Source organism: Sturnira hondurensis, unplaced genomic scaffold (genome assembly GCF_014824575.4).
Source record: "Sturnira hondurensis isolate 20B ecotype Veracruz unplaced genomic scaffold, ASM1482457v3 Scaffold0001911, whole genome shotgun sequence".
Taxonomy (NCBI): Eukaryota; Metazoa; Chordata; class Mammalia; order Chiroptera; family Phyllostomidae; genus Sturnira; species Sturnira hondurensis.
Window position 1 is genome coordinate 602,356 of NW_028074542.1, and position 13,710 is coordinate 616,065.

Below are 13,710 nucleotides of genomic sequence, written 5' to 3' on the forward strand. Positions count from 1 at the left end.
GTGGAACCCGTAGCTTCGGTATAGATGTAAAAGCCAGGACTCTTTCTTCTTAAGTTTGTTCCTCATCCCTCTGCCAGAAATGCCGTCCTGGGAGCCCTGGTGGTCCCCAGCGTGGTAGACCAGCACGGCCATGGCCCTGGTGCGTCGCTTCTGGTCCAGTTCCAGAATGGATCCCACCCAGTGAGCAACAGCCCATTCCTCACTGGTGGGCAAGTCAACCTTGAAATGCCAAGGCAGGACCGTTGGCTCTCCAGGCTCAGTGACAGAACCACGGCCCCTGCACCCTGGCCCACAGCTGCGGGTTTCAGCACTTTAAAGCAAAAAGCACCCTCGTAGCGTAACAGAAAGCTCCCCCTGACACCACAGCCCCACACATCTGCTTCCTGCCAGCCCCCTGACCTGCATGTCCCTCGGGCCCAGCCTCGTCTCCAGGGGCTACCCTGGCACAGGCTGGACCCGAAGCCAGATTTTAAGTCACAAACCAGGCCTTTTGTGGCCAGCCCACTCCTCTGCCAACTGGCCCTTTGTGCGTACGGGGCTTATCCTCTCTTTGAATATCAAAGGCAAGCCTGGTCAGGAAAATGCGTGTGCTACTTTAAAAGATGGAAGAGCAAAATTTGGCAGTGCACCCCAAATCCAGCCCTGGGTAGTCAGGGCTGTGGGTGGGCCATGCCACCGCACCCCTCCCTCTGCATGGAAAATCAGGAGCTGACGCTATTCCCAGATGGAAGCAGAAGCACGGTGCCTAATAGGCACTTAATAAATGTTTGCAGAAATGAATTGGAACAATCTGAATTGACAGGAATTGCGGGTTTCATTTCCGATTAGCTTTCCGTGCCTCTTGAAGCTCTTTTGCATAAATAAAGGGCAGTGTGACTGACCGAGCTCTCAGCCCTGCGAGGTGAAGCCCAGGGTACGGTGGTCTCGGGGGGGCCAGGAGCCTGAGTTCTAGCCCCTGGCTTGCTGGGGCAGGAAGGCCACCTCTGCACCTTAGTTTTCCCCCTCTGTCAAATGGGGCTGTTGGTTCTTGTCCTTTCCCAGTCCTTGCAGGTTACTGAGAAGGTCTGGGACCAGGGATGACCAGGGCTTTGGAACAGGGTAGTATTGTGTCCAAGGAGGGAGACCCATGAGGGAGCAGAGGGCCCTGCCAGCTCCGTCGGGGCAGCAGTGAGGGAGGCTGTGGCTGTGGCTCCACACTCGTTCTCCATGGCACCGCCGTCCTCACCCCCTTCACACTATTCGGGTGCCAGTACCTGCCCCGCACCGCCCTTCGCCCCCCCCTTCGCCCCCCCCTCCCCGAGCTCACAAAGTCTGCAGTAAGCCTGCCAGCAGGAATCCAACCGCCTTTCTTCCAACCCTTTAGTTTTAATTTCCACCAGCAAATGCAAGTGAAAGGCAGCCTAAAAAACATAAATTGCTCAGAATGTGAAATTATGGGTAGGCCTGAGGGATGGGCAGCTCCTGCCCTCTGGGACAGATGAGGACAGACCAGAAGGCGGAGGAGTGGCCCCACCCCTCCTCATCCCCCTGCCAGAAGGATGGGCGGAGTCCTGCCCAGAGACCCTTTCCCTGAGTCCAGATCGGCTCAGTCCCCCTGCCCCCAGAGAACCCCCCCGCACGGGTCACCCCAGTGCTCTGTGTTCCTTTACCGGTGAGGAGGGGTGGGGGATTGGGACGAGAGCATGTTCTCTGCAGTGCAGGAAAGGGTCACCGGGGCCTGCCCGGCTGGGTCCCCAGGTGTGCCTGCGTGCTGAGTGAGCAGGGGGAGGAGTTACGCTGCCTCTACCTGGAGAGCTTTCAGGAAGGGGCGACAGGGTAGGGCTTTTGAAGCACAAGTAGAGGTTCGCCCAACGGACGACGAGGGAAGGGTATTCCACGCAAGGCACCAGCAGGCTTCAAGGGACGAAAGCGTGGCCCGTCTTCCCCCACCGCGCACTCCTGCCTCTGTTGACTGCATGTCCCCCATCTGGGCAGATGCTGTCCTGCAGCCTTGGCTGGGAAGGCTAGACAACAGACTCTGGCATTGGGAAGTTGATCCCACTTTGTCCAGACCCCAGGAAACCCAGGCACATGCTCTGTGGACCAGCAGTGCCCACCCCACACTGCCATAGGAAGCTGGGCCCCGTTGGGACCTTTGTCGGTGCCACTGCACTGGCTCGGGGGGCTCTCACCTTCCCCTTTGGAGGCGGAGACCTGGCCCAGATGCACCTGTCACAGGGAGCAGAGCACGTCGGCCCTGCCATCCCACTCTGAGCCCGAGCCCAGTGTACCCCTGACTTTGCAGGGGAGCATCTGAGGCCAGCCCTGAGTGGTGCCCACGAGGGCCCTGCAGGCTTTCTTCATCTGACCTCTGGTACCACCAGCCTTGAATGCGCTAGGATTCAGGAATAGGGAGAGGCAGCTTCCCACACCACCTTGCGCATCCATCCCGCTTCCACTCATCCGCCTTTTACTCACTGGGCACCCTGGGTATCAAGCACCTACCGGGGCACAGGCCTCGCCTTAGATGCCGGGAACATGGAGGTGAACAGAGGGATGTGCCGCTGCCTTTGCAGGGCACTTATCAGGCAGAGCAGCAAACAGGGTCCCACTCGATGGAAGGACCCGCAGCGGCTCCTCTGGTGGGGCTCTTTCCAGAAGGGCTGGGAGGAGCAGGAGGAGCCCAGGGCAGCGTGTCACCAGGGGGCATCAGACATCGCCAGTGCGGCTGCTGGCTCCAGGGCTGAGGTCCGCACCTGTGGTCACTGCGTCCGGGCCCCCCCGGAGCCCCTGGGAGCCTCTTGCCTCCTGCCACGTCACCCCACCAGCCTTGGAGCTTGCACTGCCTATAAAACACACCCTTATCACTCACCAGCGGATTGTAAATGTTATCTATTAAAGCACTTTGGATGTAAAATGTCATGTAAATTAATAGGATTTTAGAATAGGAAGGCACCAAAGGGAGTTCTCAGCTCCGCTACTGTTATTACCTTGAGCAATAATAATAAAAATAGAAATAAAAGTTATCATTCCACTTACTGAGCAGATTATTGAGTGCCAGATAACCGTGCAAGCACCCAGCGAATTTCGCAGCCGCCCTACGAGGAGGCGTCTTTAAGTGTTTACTGCAGAGTAAGGAGGTGTTTACCACAGGGGCTCGGCCAGGAGGCAAGGCGGGGGGCTTGTCTTGGGTGGCAGTGGCACCTGCGAGTGTGGGAGAGGGCTCTTCACCCCCTTGCTTTTAACCACGGTCGTGTACATTTTCACCTCCCTGGGCCTTGAGTCCGCTCGCCTCCTGAGTGGGACGAGTGAGGTCTTCCTGTAGAGGAGCAGCAGGGCGAGCCCCCTGGCCGTGGGACGTGCCCCGGTGGTCACTGCTGTTACTCTCGTCCGTGCCGTGATTAATGGTCTCACCGACTTAGTTCACAGGAGGGGAAGCAGGCCCAGAGGTTCTACCTTGCGTCCTGGCAACTGACTGCTTAGAAGTTTTAAAAACGTCTATGCTGGTTGCCCTGAGCACTCAGAGCCCCTCCCCCAAGATTCCCTGCCCTTCCCAGGACCACCAGTGGTGCCCAGGGTGCCAGCGGTCTGTCATGAAGCACCTGGGACACCCCTCTCAGGAGACGGGAAGCGGCGGAGTCTGCGTTGGACGGAGGGGACGTGTGGTCACAGATGTTGGTTTACTCGCTGAGCTCATCATGGGGGTGAGGTGGGGACCTGTGGCCTTTCAGCAATAAGTCCGGGTGCCCAAGGCTTGGGCGTTTCCCCGTCCTGGTCCGCAGAGGCGGGCCCAGGGCTGGGGGCCTTGCTGCCACACTGAAATGGCTCAGCGGGAGACTCTCTGGGGAGGAGTCAGTGTTGACTCTTCCTGGCAACTCAGCACCTGAAGTTGGGAGGACAGGGAGAAATGTAAAACCATCTGGCCAGAGAGCGCTACAAGGACTAATGATCAGACCCCTGGTCAGTTCTTACACCCAATGGCGGTAGGCAGGAGAACGTTTTTAAAAGCAGTCACTACAGGTTTTGTGAGGAGTAGGGGAGGAGGGAGAGGGCTGTGCAGAAAGAGAAAGTCTCCGAGTGGTTTGTCAGTGTTTTCTTAGAAGCTACGGCCCGGAATCCCTTCATTTGGAAGTCCTTGGTCTCTGGGAGACAGGCAGGTATCTGTTCTGTGGGCGCATGGTATCCCTGGGTTATCCAGGGCAGCAAGGGCCTACATTGCAGTGAATGTCCCATGGCCCTTCTCTCCTTGAGGTCTTGCTGGAGAGACCGAGTGATGCAGGACAGTGTCCTCATTGGGCCAGAAGCCAGTGCCAGAGCCCTGGCTGGCACTTCAGAGGAGCCCTGCCCCATCCCCAAGGCCCGGGTAGTCAGGCCAAGCCTCAGTGAAGCTGGAACTCTCTAGGGTCCCTGCCGCCATCTCAGTGGGTAAAGACTAAAAAGTGTGTTGAGGGACATGTGTCTTGGTTGTATATGTGTGTGCCGGGGCCTGGCTTGGTCATTTTAAACACGGAATTGAGTTGTGGTGAGAGCACCGAGGACTAGGTCAAGGTCAGAGCCATGGGGATACCTCCATTCCTTTCCTTGTGCTTCCTTGATCTTAGAGGAAAGACTTAGTTAGAATACAGCTTCTTCGCCTGCTAAGCTATGAGAAGACCTTACAGCAGACACGAGAAGCGGCCCAGCTCCCAGCTCGGTGGGGCGGAGGCAGGTCACCCCTTCCCCGCGCCCCCCCACCCCGGCAGAGGGAGCCTCAGCCCCCCCCCCCGCCCCCCACAACAGCCCAGGGCATTGGTTTGTGTGCAGCCTGGTCCCGCAGATGGACGCCCCCACCCTTTCCCATCCGGGCTGGGCAGTCTAAGTTCCATGAAGGCAGAGACTGTGTATGTTCAGTTCGCAAGCCCAGTGATGAGAACAGTGTCTGGCACGTGGTGGGTACTCAGTTAATATTTGTTGAGAGGGCGGGGGCTGAGGAAGGGTCTGGAGTCACGGAGTTCCCTGCAGAAGCTCCAGGTGGGTATGGTACTGTGGGCTCCAGCTCTCTGTTGCGAGGTAGGAAGGCCCCGGGAGAAGAAAAGAAGGAAGCTTGCAGGGCCTGAGTCCCCAGAGAGCGCGCTCTGCTTCCTCCTCCCAGAAGAGTCCCTAAAACCGAGTTCTCAGCTCCGCCTGCCCTCTTGGCATTCCCTGGGGAGCTTTGAAAGTTTCTGCCGTCCGGGCTGTACCGCAGAGTGAGCATTTCAGCATCTCTGAGGGTTGGGTCCAGGCATCAGGACTTTTCAAGCTCCTGGGAGATTTCAGTGTGCAGCCAGGTCTCGAATGGGCTGAGGAGTTGCCATGGAGGTCTGTCGTGGCCTGGAGCAGCGTCGGGTCGGTGAAGGTGCTCACTCTTCGAGGGGCCATGGGGCAGTTCTGAGTGCTCTCCCTTCTCCCTCCACGCTGGGAGCTGGAGTCAGGCCAGGATGAGACTGAGGGCCATTGCCCAGCTGCAGAGTCAGTCACCAAGAGCAGATCAGAAGCTGCAAGGTGCCATGTGGGGGTGGGGGCCTGGCTTCACCCCACTCTGGTCCTCGGGGCACGGTGGCGGCAGGCACTCGGGTTTGCTCCCTGAGCACCTCCACGTCAAAAGGGATCTAGGCAAACACACACCTTCCACTCCTGGGGCCACATCCTTGGTCTGCACTTGCCCCTTCTGGGAATTTGTTTTCTTTTGTTTCCAAATGATGCTCCCCGGTTTCCCATATTATGCTTCTGCAACCCCTTTCCTCCAAACAGAGGCTCCCTGACAACAAAACAATGCTTTTATAACAGTGTCCCTTCCCTTCATCCCCATGGAAATGTCTAAAGATTGTGTATTATCTAAACACTAAACCAAACAGCAGTTGCATCGGAAAAGTATGTATTTGGGCGGCATCTGCGCCATGCCTCTGCTGTAGGCGCCGGTGCCCTGGGGGCTCTCGGCCCCAGAACCTGTCCCCTTGGCAAGAACCAGGGAGGGCGGGGACCAGGCCCCAGCTGTGGAGCTTCCCCTCTCCGTGCCCAGCAGACCCGGCCTTCTCCTTGGCCTCTCTACCCCGCTCTCCAGAGGGTTATTAGCCGAGCTCCAGATGACGGTCATTTTCCCAGCAGAGGGCCAGGCATCTCCAGCCCACACTCCCCTGCAGCCTGGTCCCCAGCAGCAGGCCCCGCCTCTCTCCTCTGTCCCGGGGTCTCCATGGGAAGGGTGGTGTTGGAATCTTCGGTGAATGTCAGACTTGCTTCTCAAAAGGAAATCAGATTTCTGTTTTGAAGGCCAGGAACTGGGAGTGGGAGGGGCGTGTTTGTTTTTGTTTTCTCCACGTAGACATACATCTGCCTCCTTGTATGCTGAATTTACAGCCCAGTCGTGTGACCGTGTCCCTTTGGTTATCAACTGTCCCTCTTCGTGCCCCCTGTTCTGCTCTGGGCCCCGGGTCCTTCCTCCCCAAATATGTGCCATCCAGCGTTTTCTCCTCTCACCCCCTGGCAGCCGCTGCTCTCTCTTCCGGCACAGAGGGTGAAACTGTGGGTTTTCTTTTTAAAAAACTAGCCCGGTCACACTGGGCAGGCCTGCCCAGGATTCGGGGAGGGTCCTGGGCCAGCCAGATGGCAGGTAGCAGCATTTCTAAACTCTTTCAGGACATGTTTCTTCCGTTCTGGGTGACAGATTTCTTTTGGTTGCTTGTTTTTGAGTATTCAGAGTCAGTAAAACAACATCGGGTTTCTAGCCAAGACTGGGGGAGCCATCTGTAGAAATACCTGGTGGGGGAGATGCAGCGGGTGCTGGGGAAGGGGGCAGAGAGTGCTGGAAGCAAAGACAACACGGGAAAGGGGTCTTTCTGAATGAACCATTTGGGGTGGCAACGCCCATTACCTGCAAGAGAGTGTTTCGTAAAGCTTCCCCTAAAATCACAGCCTGTCAGAGCCAGAAAGACCCTCAGATTCTCTCATCTCCTCTTTTTGTGAGAGGCGCAGAGGGGCCCCGCTGACGCACCCAACAGGGCATCCAGGCAGCGGCTGTGCCAGAGCGCACCCCCAGCCGCACACTCCCAGGCGGCATCTTCTCACACCCAGGACGGGAGGGGACACAAAGCAAGAGGTGCATGAACCTACACCCCACATGGGTCAGGACAGCGACTCCCTCTCAGCATCTATCAAAAACTAAAGCACCCCACGCTTCCTCTAAATCAGGGATTCTCTGCCCCCACCTCGCGCCAGAATCCTCTGGAAGGCCTTTAAGAAATAGAGACACGGACACCTGCTTCTGTGTGTGTTGCTGAAGCCCCCCGCCAGGATGGAGACCTGCTGCCCTGAGTGGGGACAGCAGTGGCTCTCACAGGGGACTGGTCACCCCCCTGGTCTCAGAAGGACCTTTCCCCCCACAGGGTAGCCGGTGATGGCCCTAAGAGGGACATGTGGCTCCCCACCCACCCTAGAAGAATTTGTCACCCAGGGGAAGAGATAAGAGGGACGCATAAAAAATAACTGCTTCGGAGAGGCAGGGGCGGCAGCACGTAATTCTCACAGGACCCAAAGTGCCACTGACTTCTAATTCGCGGGGAAGTCCAGAAAAGGCCTCATCCACTGCCAGTGTGGTGGTGGCAGCTTCCACGTCACTGCCACCTCTGACCCCAGAGGTGTGCTGACACCAGCCTAGTAACAGAGGGCACAGGTTTGTCATATTCTTATACAGAAAGGCAGGTTCGCCACTTGGCCCGGTTACTACTCCTAGAGCTGAGCAGGAGAACACACGTTTGAACTCGAGCTTTGGAAATTGAACGCCACCAAAAGGACGTCATGAAGTTGGGGTGTGATCAAGGATCACAGACCACCGCCCCGCAAGCGGAAGCCGGGCTGCCTCTTCATGCGTTGGCCTGGCAGGCTGTGTTGAGGGGGGGCCCTCTGTACATTCCCAGCTGCAGGCGGGGGATGGTCAGCTCTCACTCAGGGCGGCGGGGTGCTCGGGCAGCTGTGGGCAGTTGTGGAGCAGGGTGCAGCGGGGACCAGGGCCCTCTGCCACAGCTTTGCTTTGAGCCCAGTGAGACGCCCTGAGCCCTGCAGACCTTCTGCCTGGTTCCCCGTGGTCTTTCCCTGAATCCCCTGTCGAGGCGGTTCTCTCCTTGACAGCCCAGACACTCTGTCCCTGTCCCTTCAAAAATAAAAGGGATTTCCGAGGGAGCTAGCCTGCCACAGGTGACTCCTGGCCCCTCGGGGTCTGGGGAGAGATGCTGCAAACTCGACCATGAGCCAGTTGTCTGGTCCTCTTTGCTCTTCCAGATCCAGCCCAGGAAGACACCTTTCCACCGGGTGCTTGAGCTGGGGCTCCCAGCTGGGCCATGCTTCTCTGGCCTCTGGCAGCCCCACCCCCACACACCTGTGTACGCGCACACACGCACAGTTCCTGGTTCTGTGCTTACCCATCCCCTACAAGGCCAGCCACCAAGGAGAGCCCTTGGGTCCTGGAAACAGCATCAAGGGCTTATCTTCCAGGTCACCTGGACAGCACATCTGGGGTGACCAGTGAGCCACAGATGGATGGCAGGGAACTGGGGACGGACAGGCCATGTGGTAGGGGCTGTGGGCTCCCCCGATGTAGGATGAAGCCTGGGGTGGCTCTCCTCCCCTAGCCCTGCTTCTCCCGCCTGTCACTCTGTTTAGCCGAGCGATGCTAGAGATTAAAGTCCAGCCCTTAGCAGTGCAGATGCTCAGTCTCCAGCAGGAGCCTTTATCTGAGATTAAGGATAACGGATTTCCTTGGATACCTTTTCCCCCTTCCTCTTTCTCTTGGACTATTTGTCCAAAGTGTGCTTAACTCCAGCAGATAGACTTTTTGTTAACAGTCTTTTTATTGACTCAGTGCCCCTCTCGCAGTTTTGCCTCGCTGCCTCCCCCACACACACACTCCCACAACCACCGCCACCACCTTGCTAAGCTTCCAGGGGAAACTTCCACTTCAGCTGCCTGTGCGAGGGCGCCCGGGAGTAACTCCACCTCCCTCCTCTCCTGCTTCCTCCTCTTCCTCCGGGACCCCCCTCCTCCCTGCCTGCAGGGAGCCTGGTGAACTGGGAATTGGGACAGGGAGAAATAACTTGATTTCTTCCTTATTTTCCTTCAGCACATTCCGCCAGCACCCACATCTTCAGAAATCTAGCTCCTGCCTGGAAGAAGTGGGGAGAGGACTTGGTGGGGGCGCCCCTTCCGTGGTGTTCGGCAGGGGGAGGGAGCAGCCTCCAGGCCTGTGCGTGGAGCTGGGAGACGCCCTCCAGCGGCAGCCAGGGTCCACCACATGCGTTTATTTCACCTGGATCTTTCTTTTTCCCCCTCCAACAGCCCTATTACCATATTTAAATGCAAGTATGTCTCTTTTCGTTGGCATTTTAAGTAGCTTAGCCTGACCTTCTTAGAGTAGTTCGTTCCCTTTTGAACTTCTTTCCTCCCAGTAGTTCTTGTAGCTAGGACGATAGTCTTAGAGTTTAGCGGGCTTCTAGTTTCCTGTTTGGGGATGCCTCTTCTCTCCTTTCCTTCCTCCCCTGCTCCCTGCCGTCCGAGCTGCATGTCCCCCCTCTGTCCTGTGCGAAGTCCTGATGCGGGAGGCTCGGGCTGAAGCCAGCGGCTCTGAGGGGATGTTGGTTACGTGCCGGCGGCTCCTGCACACCGTTGGAAACCACAGTCACTGGAAATGGGTCCTGGGGTCACCTTCCAGGGGTCACCTTCCAGATGTCTGCCTGGACGGAGAGGTGTCTGTTCACGGGTGGAAGTGTATCTGTGTGTGTCCCAATGCGTGGCTGTGTGTGCACATGCTAGTGGCCCAGGGAAGCCCAGGGGAGGGGACTCCCTCTTCCTTTCCCCGGACCACACTGGGTCACCTTGTCCTTCTGACTTCCAGTCCCATTGCTGGGATGGCCTTGCTGCCTGGTGCGTCACTATCAGTAGACAGCATGTGCACTGATCTGGAAGCTTTCCGAGAGCACGGGGGCTTGGTCGAGACCCCTAGGAGACCCTCCAGCGCCGGCTTCAGCAGGCGTGGTGGAGCGCAAACAGAAGAGCCAGATCTAAGTCCCATCTCTGTGCCTCGGGAGGCTGGAGCACAGAGAGAGAGAGAGAAAGCCGCAGGGCTCACCCCGAGGAGGCCCCGCAGCCCCACACTGGCTCCCACAGCTGGCCTCACGTGCACTCGGCCCACCCAACCCCCAGGTGCTTCGCCCTTGGGCCTGGGGTGGCAACTCTGCTGGTGTGGCCGAGTCTGCAGTTCAGACGGCTGGGCACACCTGCAGAGCCTCTGGAGAACAACTAGAGTCAAGCTGTCTCCTGGCCAAGGTGCCTTTTCTCATGCTTATCCCGTCTCAATTCCATGCCTCTTGTCCACGGCTCAGGGCAACCGCTCCCTGCGGGCAGCCCAGCCATGCTCGGTCCTGCCCCAGCTTTCAAGAGGCATGCCTCCTAGTCCTCTGCCTTCTAGAACCCATTTCCGGGGTGACACACGCACAAGCATCACACCCCCCAGATATGCTGTGCCTTCCAGAGGCCTGAAAGCAACGGATCTGTGTCTCCAGCCCCCAAAAGCTGACCCTTGGAGATGCCTTTCCAGCTGTGTGTGGAGGGTGGGGGGTGCAGCCTGCAAGACAGGGCTGTCCTCGGCCCCCTGCAGGGTCCCCCCTTGACTCTGCTCCTCTCTCTCCACCAGGCTTCCCAGCAGCGGCTTACGGACCAGTCGCGGCGGCAGCGGTGGCGGCAGCAAGAGGATCAGGTAGGAGGGTGTATGGGACAGGCGGCCCCCAGGCGGCCCCAGTGTGCAGGGAGGGCAAGGCCTGTCGGGTCTGTGCCGCTGCTCTGTCCACACTCCTCTCACCACAGCCCGGAGGGTGGGGACAGGGAGGCTCGGCCAGGCCTTGCCACCCAGGGCACCTCCCAGCCGGGGTCAGTCACAGAACTGCAAACCCAGGGTAGGTTATTATTCCGTCTCTGAAAAAAAAGAAAAGAAAAATGAATTGCTTTTTGACTTGGCATGGCCCCTTCCCCTGACAGCCAGCTTAAGGAACCTGTGGTCAATTCCCTCCTTGGCTTTTGCCGGTGCACAAGGCCCCCTCCTTGGGCCTCGGGCACGGCCAGAGGTGGTCCAGGTTGTGAAAGGGAAGCTCAGAGCCCATCCACGTGTCCCCACCTTGGAAGCCACCAGTCCTCTCGGCTCCTGCTGCCCCTGGCAGGTGGGCCTGCTAGTCCTGCTGAACCCCAGATACAGCAAAGGCCAAGAGGATGGCCAGCCCTGACCTTGGCAAATGAGCTGCAATTTCCTGAGCCCCCTGTTGCCTCTCAGACACTCTCAGCAGAGATGAGAGAGCCTCTGGACTCCGCTGCCAAAGGGAGCCAGCGAGGTTTTCTCTCCCATGAGGTTGCCCGGTCCCTTGGTCTCCAAATCCAACCTTCCAGGAGGTCTGGAACCCCTTACGTGAGGTGGGAGCATTTTCCCAGTGGCACTGTGGGGTCGGGCCTTTGTCGCTTCCTGACCCCAGGTGCTCACTGCCTTTCTCAGCCAGCAGGGCTCCTGCGGGGTGCTGGGCCCCCTGGGAGGCCTCCTGGCCTGCCCGCACCGTAGCCACCCAGAGGCCCCTCCTCGCCTAAGCCGAGGTTTACAACTGTCCCCCACCCTGTGGACAGGGCACTGGAGCATCAGGGAAGTGATTAGTTTGATGTAACAGGGCTCCGAGGAGGGCGGGGGCGGGAGGTGCTGGGGAGGGGACCAGGAAGTGGGGCATGAAAAAAGCCCAGGGGCAAATGCCAAAACCCAAACCCTCTGTGACAAGAGACTGGCACAGTAAGGCCCATTGGAAACGTCAGTGAAAGTCCGTTCCATGCAAACTGGCGCTGCCTCAAGCTACAAAGGATCCACTCCTGTGAATCACCCCCGGGGGGTGTTTTTGGAGGGGCCGGGGAGTTCTCAGGGGCCGCTGAGAGGCAGCTTGCCAGAGAGCCGGGCGGACTGGCTGGCGGGTCCAGAGTGCTGGGCGCCCTTCCTCAGCGTCCACCTGCCCTGGTGGCCTCCAAGGGCCGCCCTGCCCTCTGGCCAGTGTCCCTCGGTGCCCTGCCCTGGGGGCAGGGTGCACAGCTGCCTTGGTCACCCTGCCCCGACTGGCTTTTTAACTTGACTGCTTTATGAACGAGCTCCCGTCCTACCTGTGCCTGGTGGGAGGGGACGGCAAAGAGAAAAGCTGGGATTTTTGAGTGTTACTGGTTTTGTTTTCTCCGTTCAGTTTCTTTCGTATTATGACTTGGATTATGAAACTAAACTTTAACCCGAAATTAACCTTGCCTCTCTCCCCGCCCCCACTCTCCCCGACTTCATGGCAAGTTTAAAGGGCAGCATGGGGTTCTTTGTGAGTCCGGCAGTCTCCTGGTGTCTGGGTCCCCTCCCCCCCTTCCCTCTCACAGACCCCCACAGCCAGGCGGGAGCCCCACCCACCCCTCTAACCCTAACCCTGGAAGGTCAGAGCCATCTCCAGCCACACTTTTTTTTTTCCAGGATCAGTGGTGTTTTATTTGTAGCCATTTCCATCGGGAGCAAAGTCTCCCATAGGCCGTCCTGGGTCAGCCATGCTCATCGCTGCACTGCTAGTGAATGCTATTCAGGAGTGTGCGCCCAGACCACCTGCTCACACCAGCCTGCCGGAGCAGGGAGTAAACCCTCAACTCCGAGGTGTTGCCCCCGCCTCCAGGGGGCAGGCTCATCCAGGAGGCTACAGGCCCCCTGCAGTGCTGCCTGGGGTCAGGGGCTGGGGGTGTCCCCGGGCAATGGCTAGACGGTTCCTGCCAGTCAGGGCACCCCCCGGGGGGAAGGCATCTGTGTGTATTCACAGGGTGGCCCCCACCGCTCCCTCCCTTTGGACCTGGAGCAGGCTTACAAGGTTGGGGAAGGAAGACCTCTGCCTTTCTCTCTTTTAGTGAACTTTGGCCTGTGAGGACTGTCCCCTCCCTCTTTTAGAAAATGGTCTGGCTTCCCAGCAGGGTGGCCCCTCAGTGGCACTTCAGCATGGATGGGAGAGGGCCACACAGACTAGTTGGGGTTATACATCAGCCCAGGCCAGCAGGGCTCACCAGGGGCTTATGGTTCTACCTTCACAGGTAGGGGTGCTCCTTCAGCAAGCCAGAGCCAGCAGCCATGGCCATCAGAGGGAGTCCCCAGCTCAGGCGCACTCCCTCATCCGGAGCAGCTGGTGCAGGGAGACTCTGGGGAGTACCGGCCTTGAGCTTGGTACCTACTGGACCTGGCAGATTGATTCAAAACAGCGGGCAAGGCAGCCTCTGCCCCCGAGGGCTTTCAGGCGTGGGTTAGGGATTAGGCATCGCACAAAAGGCCCTTTTTTGTCTCGCATTTTTGTCCCGCCCCACAGTTTTGTTTGGGTTCTTTTTTTCTTTCATTGTAAGGTGCTGGAGCACCTGCTAAGGGCCGTGGGGGTAGGAAGCCGCTTCGATTTGGTTCTGGTTGGCATCCATCAGGGCTCCAGTGTCAGGGTAGGAGGTCCGGGGGGGCCTTGAGCTCTGCACCCACCTCAGCCAACTCCTCTGGGCCAGCCTGCCTGCCTTTTCCTAGGTCCCCCAGGACCTGCGGGGCGCGGGGCGCAGGCCCCCCTGCCGACTCCCAGATAACTTCACTATCAGTGGTCACTTTCCTTTCACCTTCACCTGGCGGGTTAAACGTCATCTTCGCTTGTGCTCAGTCGAGAG

The 13,710-nt window shown here is 58.4% G+C and overlaps 1 protein-coding gene across 6 annotated transcripts in view; it reads left to right on the forward strand.

The window, feature by feature from the left end:
* Positions 1–13,710, forward strand: part of MSI2 (musashi RNA binding protein 2) — a 371,758-nt gene that overhangs the window by 333,945 nt on the left and 24,103 nt on the right. For 4 of the 6 annotated variants that reach the window (XM_037037490.1, XM_037037486.1, XM_037037482.1 and 1 more), the window contains exons 11-12: positions 9,322–9,345; positions 10,676–10,738. In XM_037037490.1, coding sequence (XP_036893385.1) covers positions 9,322–9,345; positions 10,676–10,738 — 87 coding nt within the window. The remainder of the gene's footprint in view (positions 1–9,321; positions 9,346–10,675; positions 10,739–13,710) is intronic. The other 2 variants (XM_037037497.1, XM_037037509.1) reach the window with 1 other exon arrangement.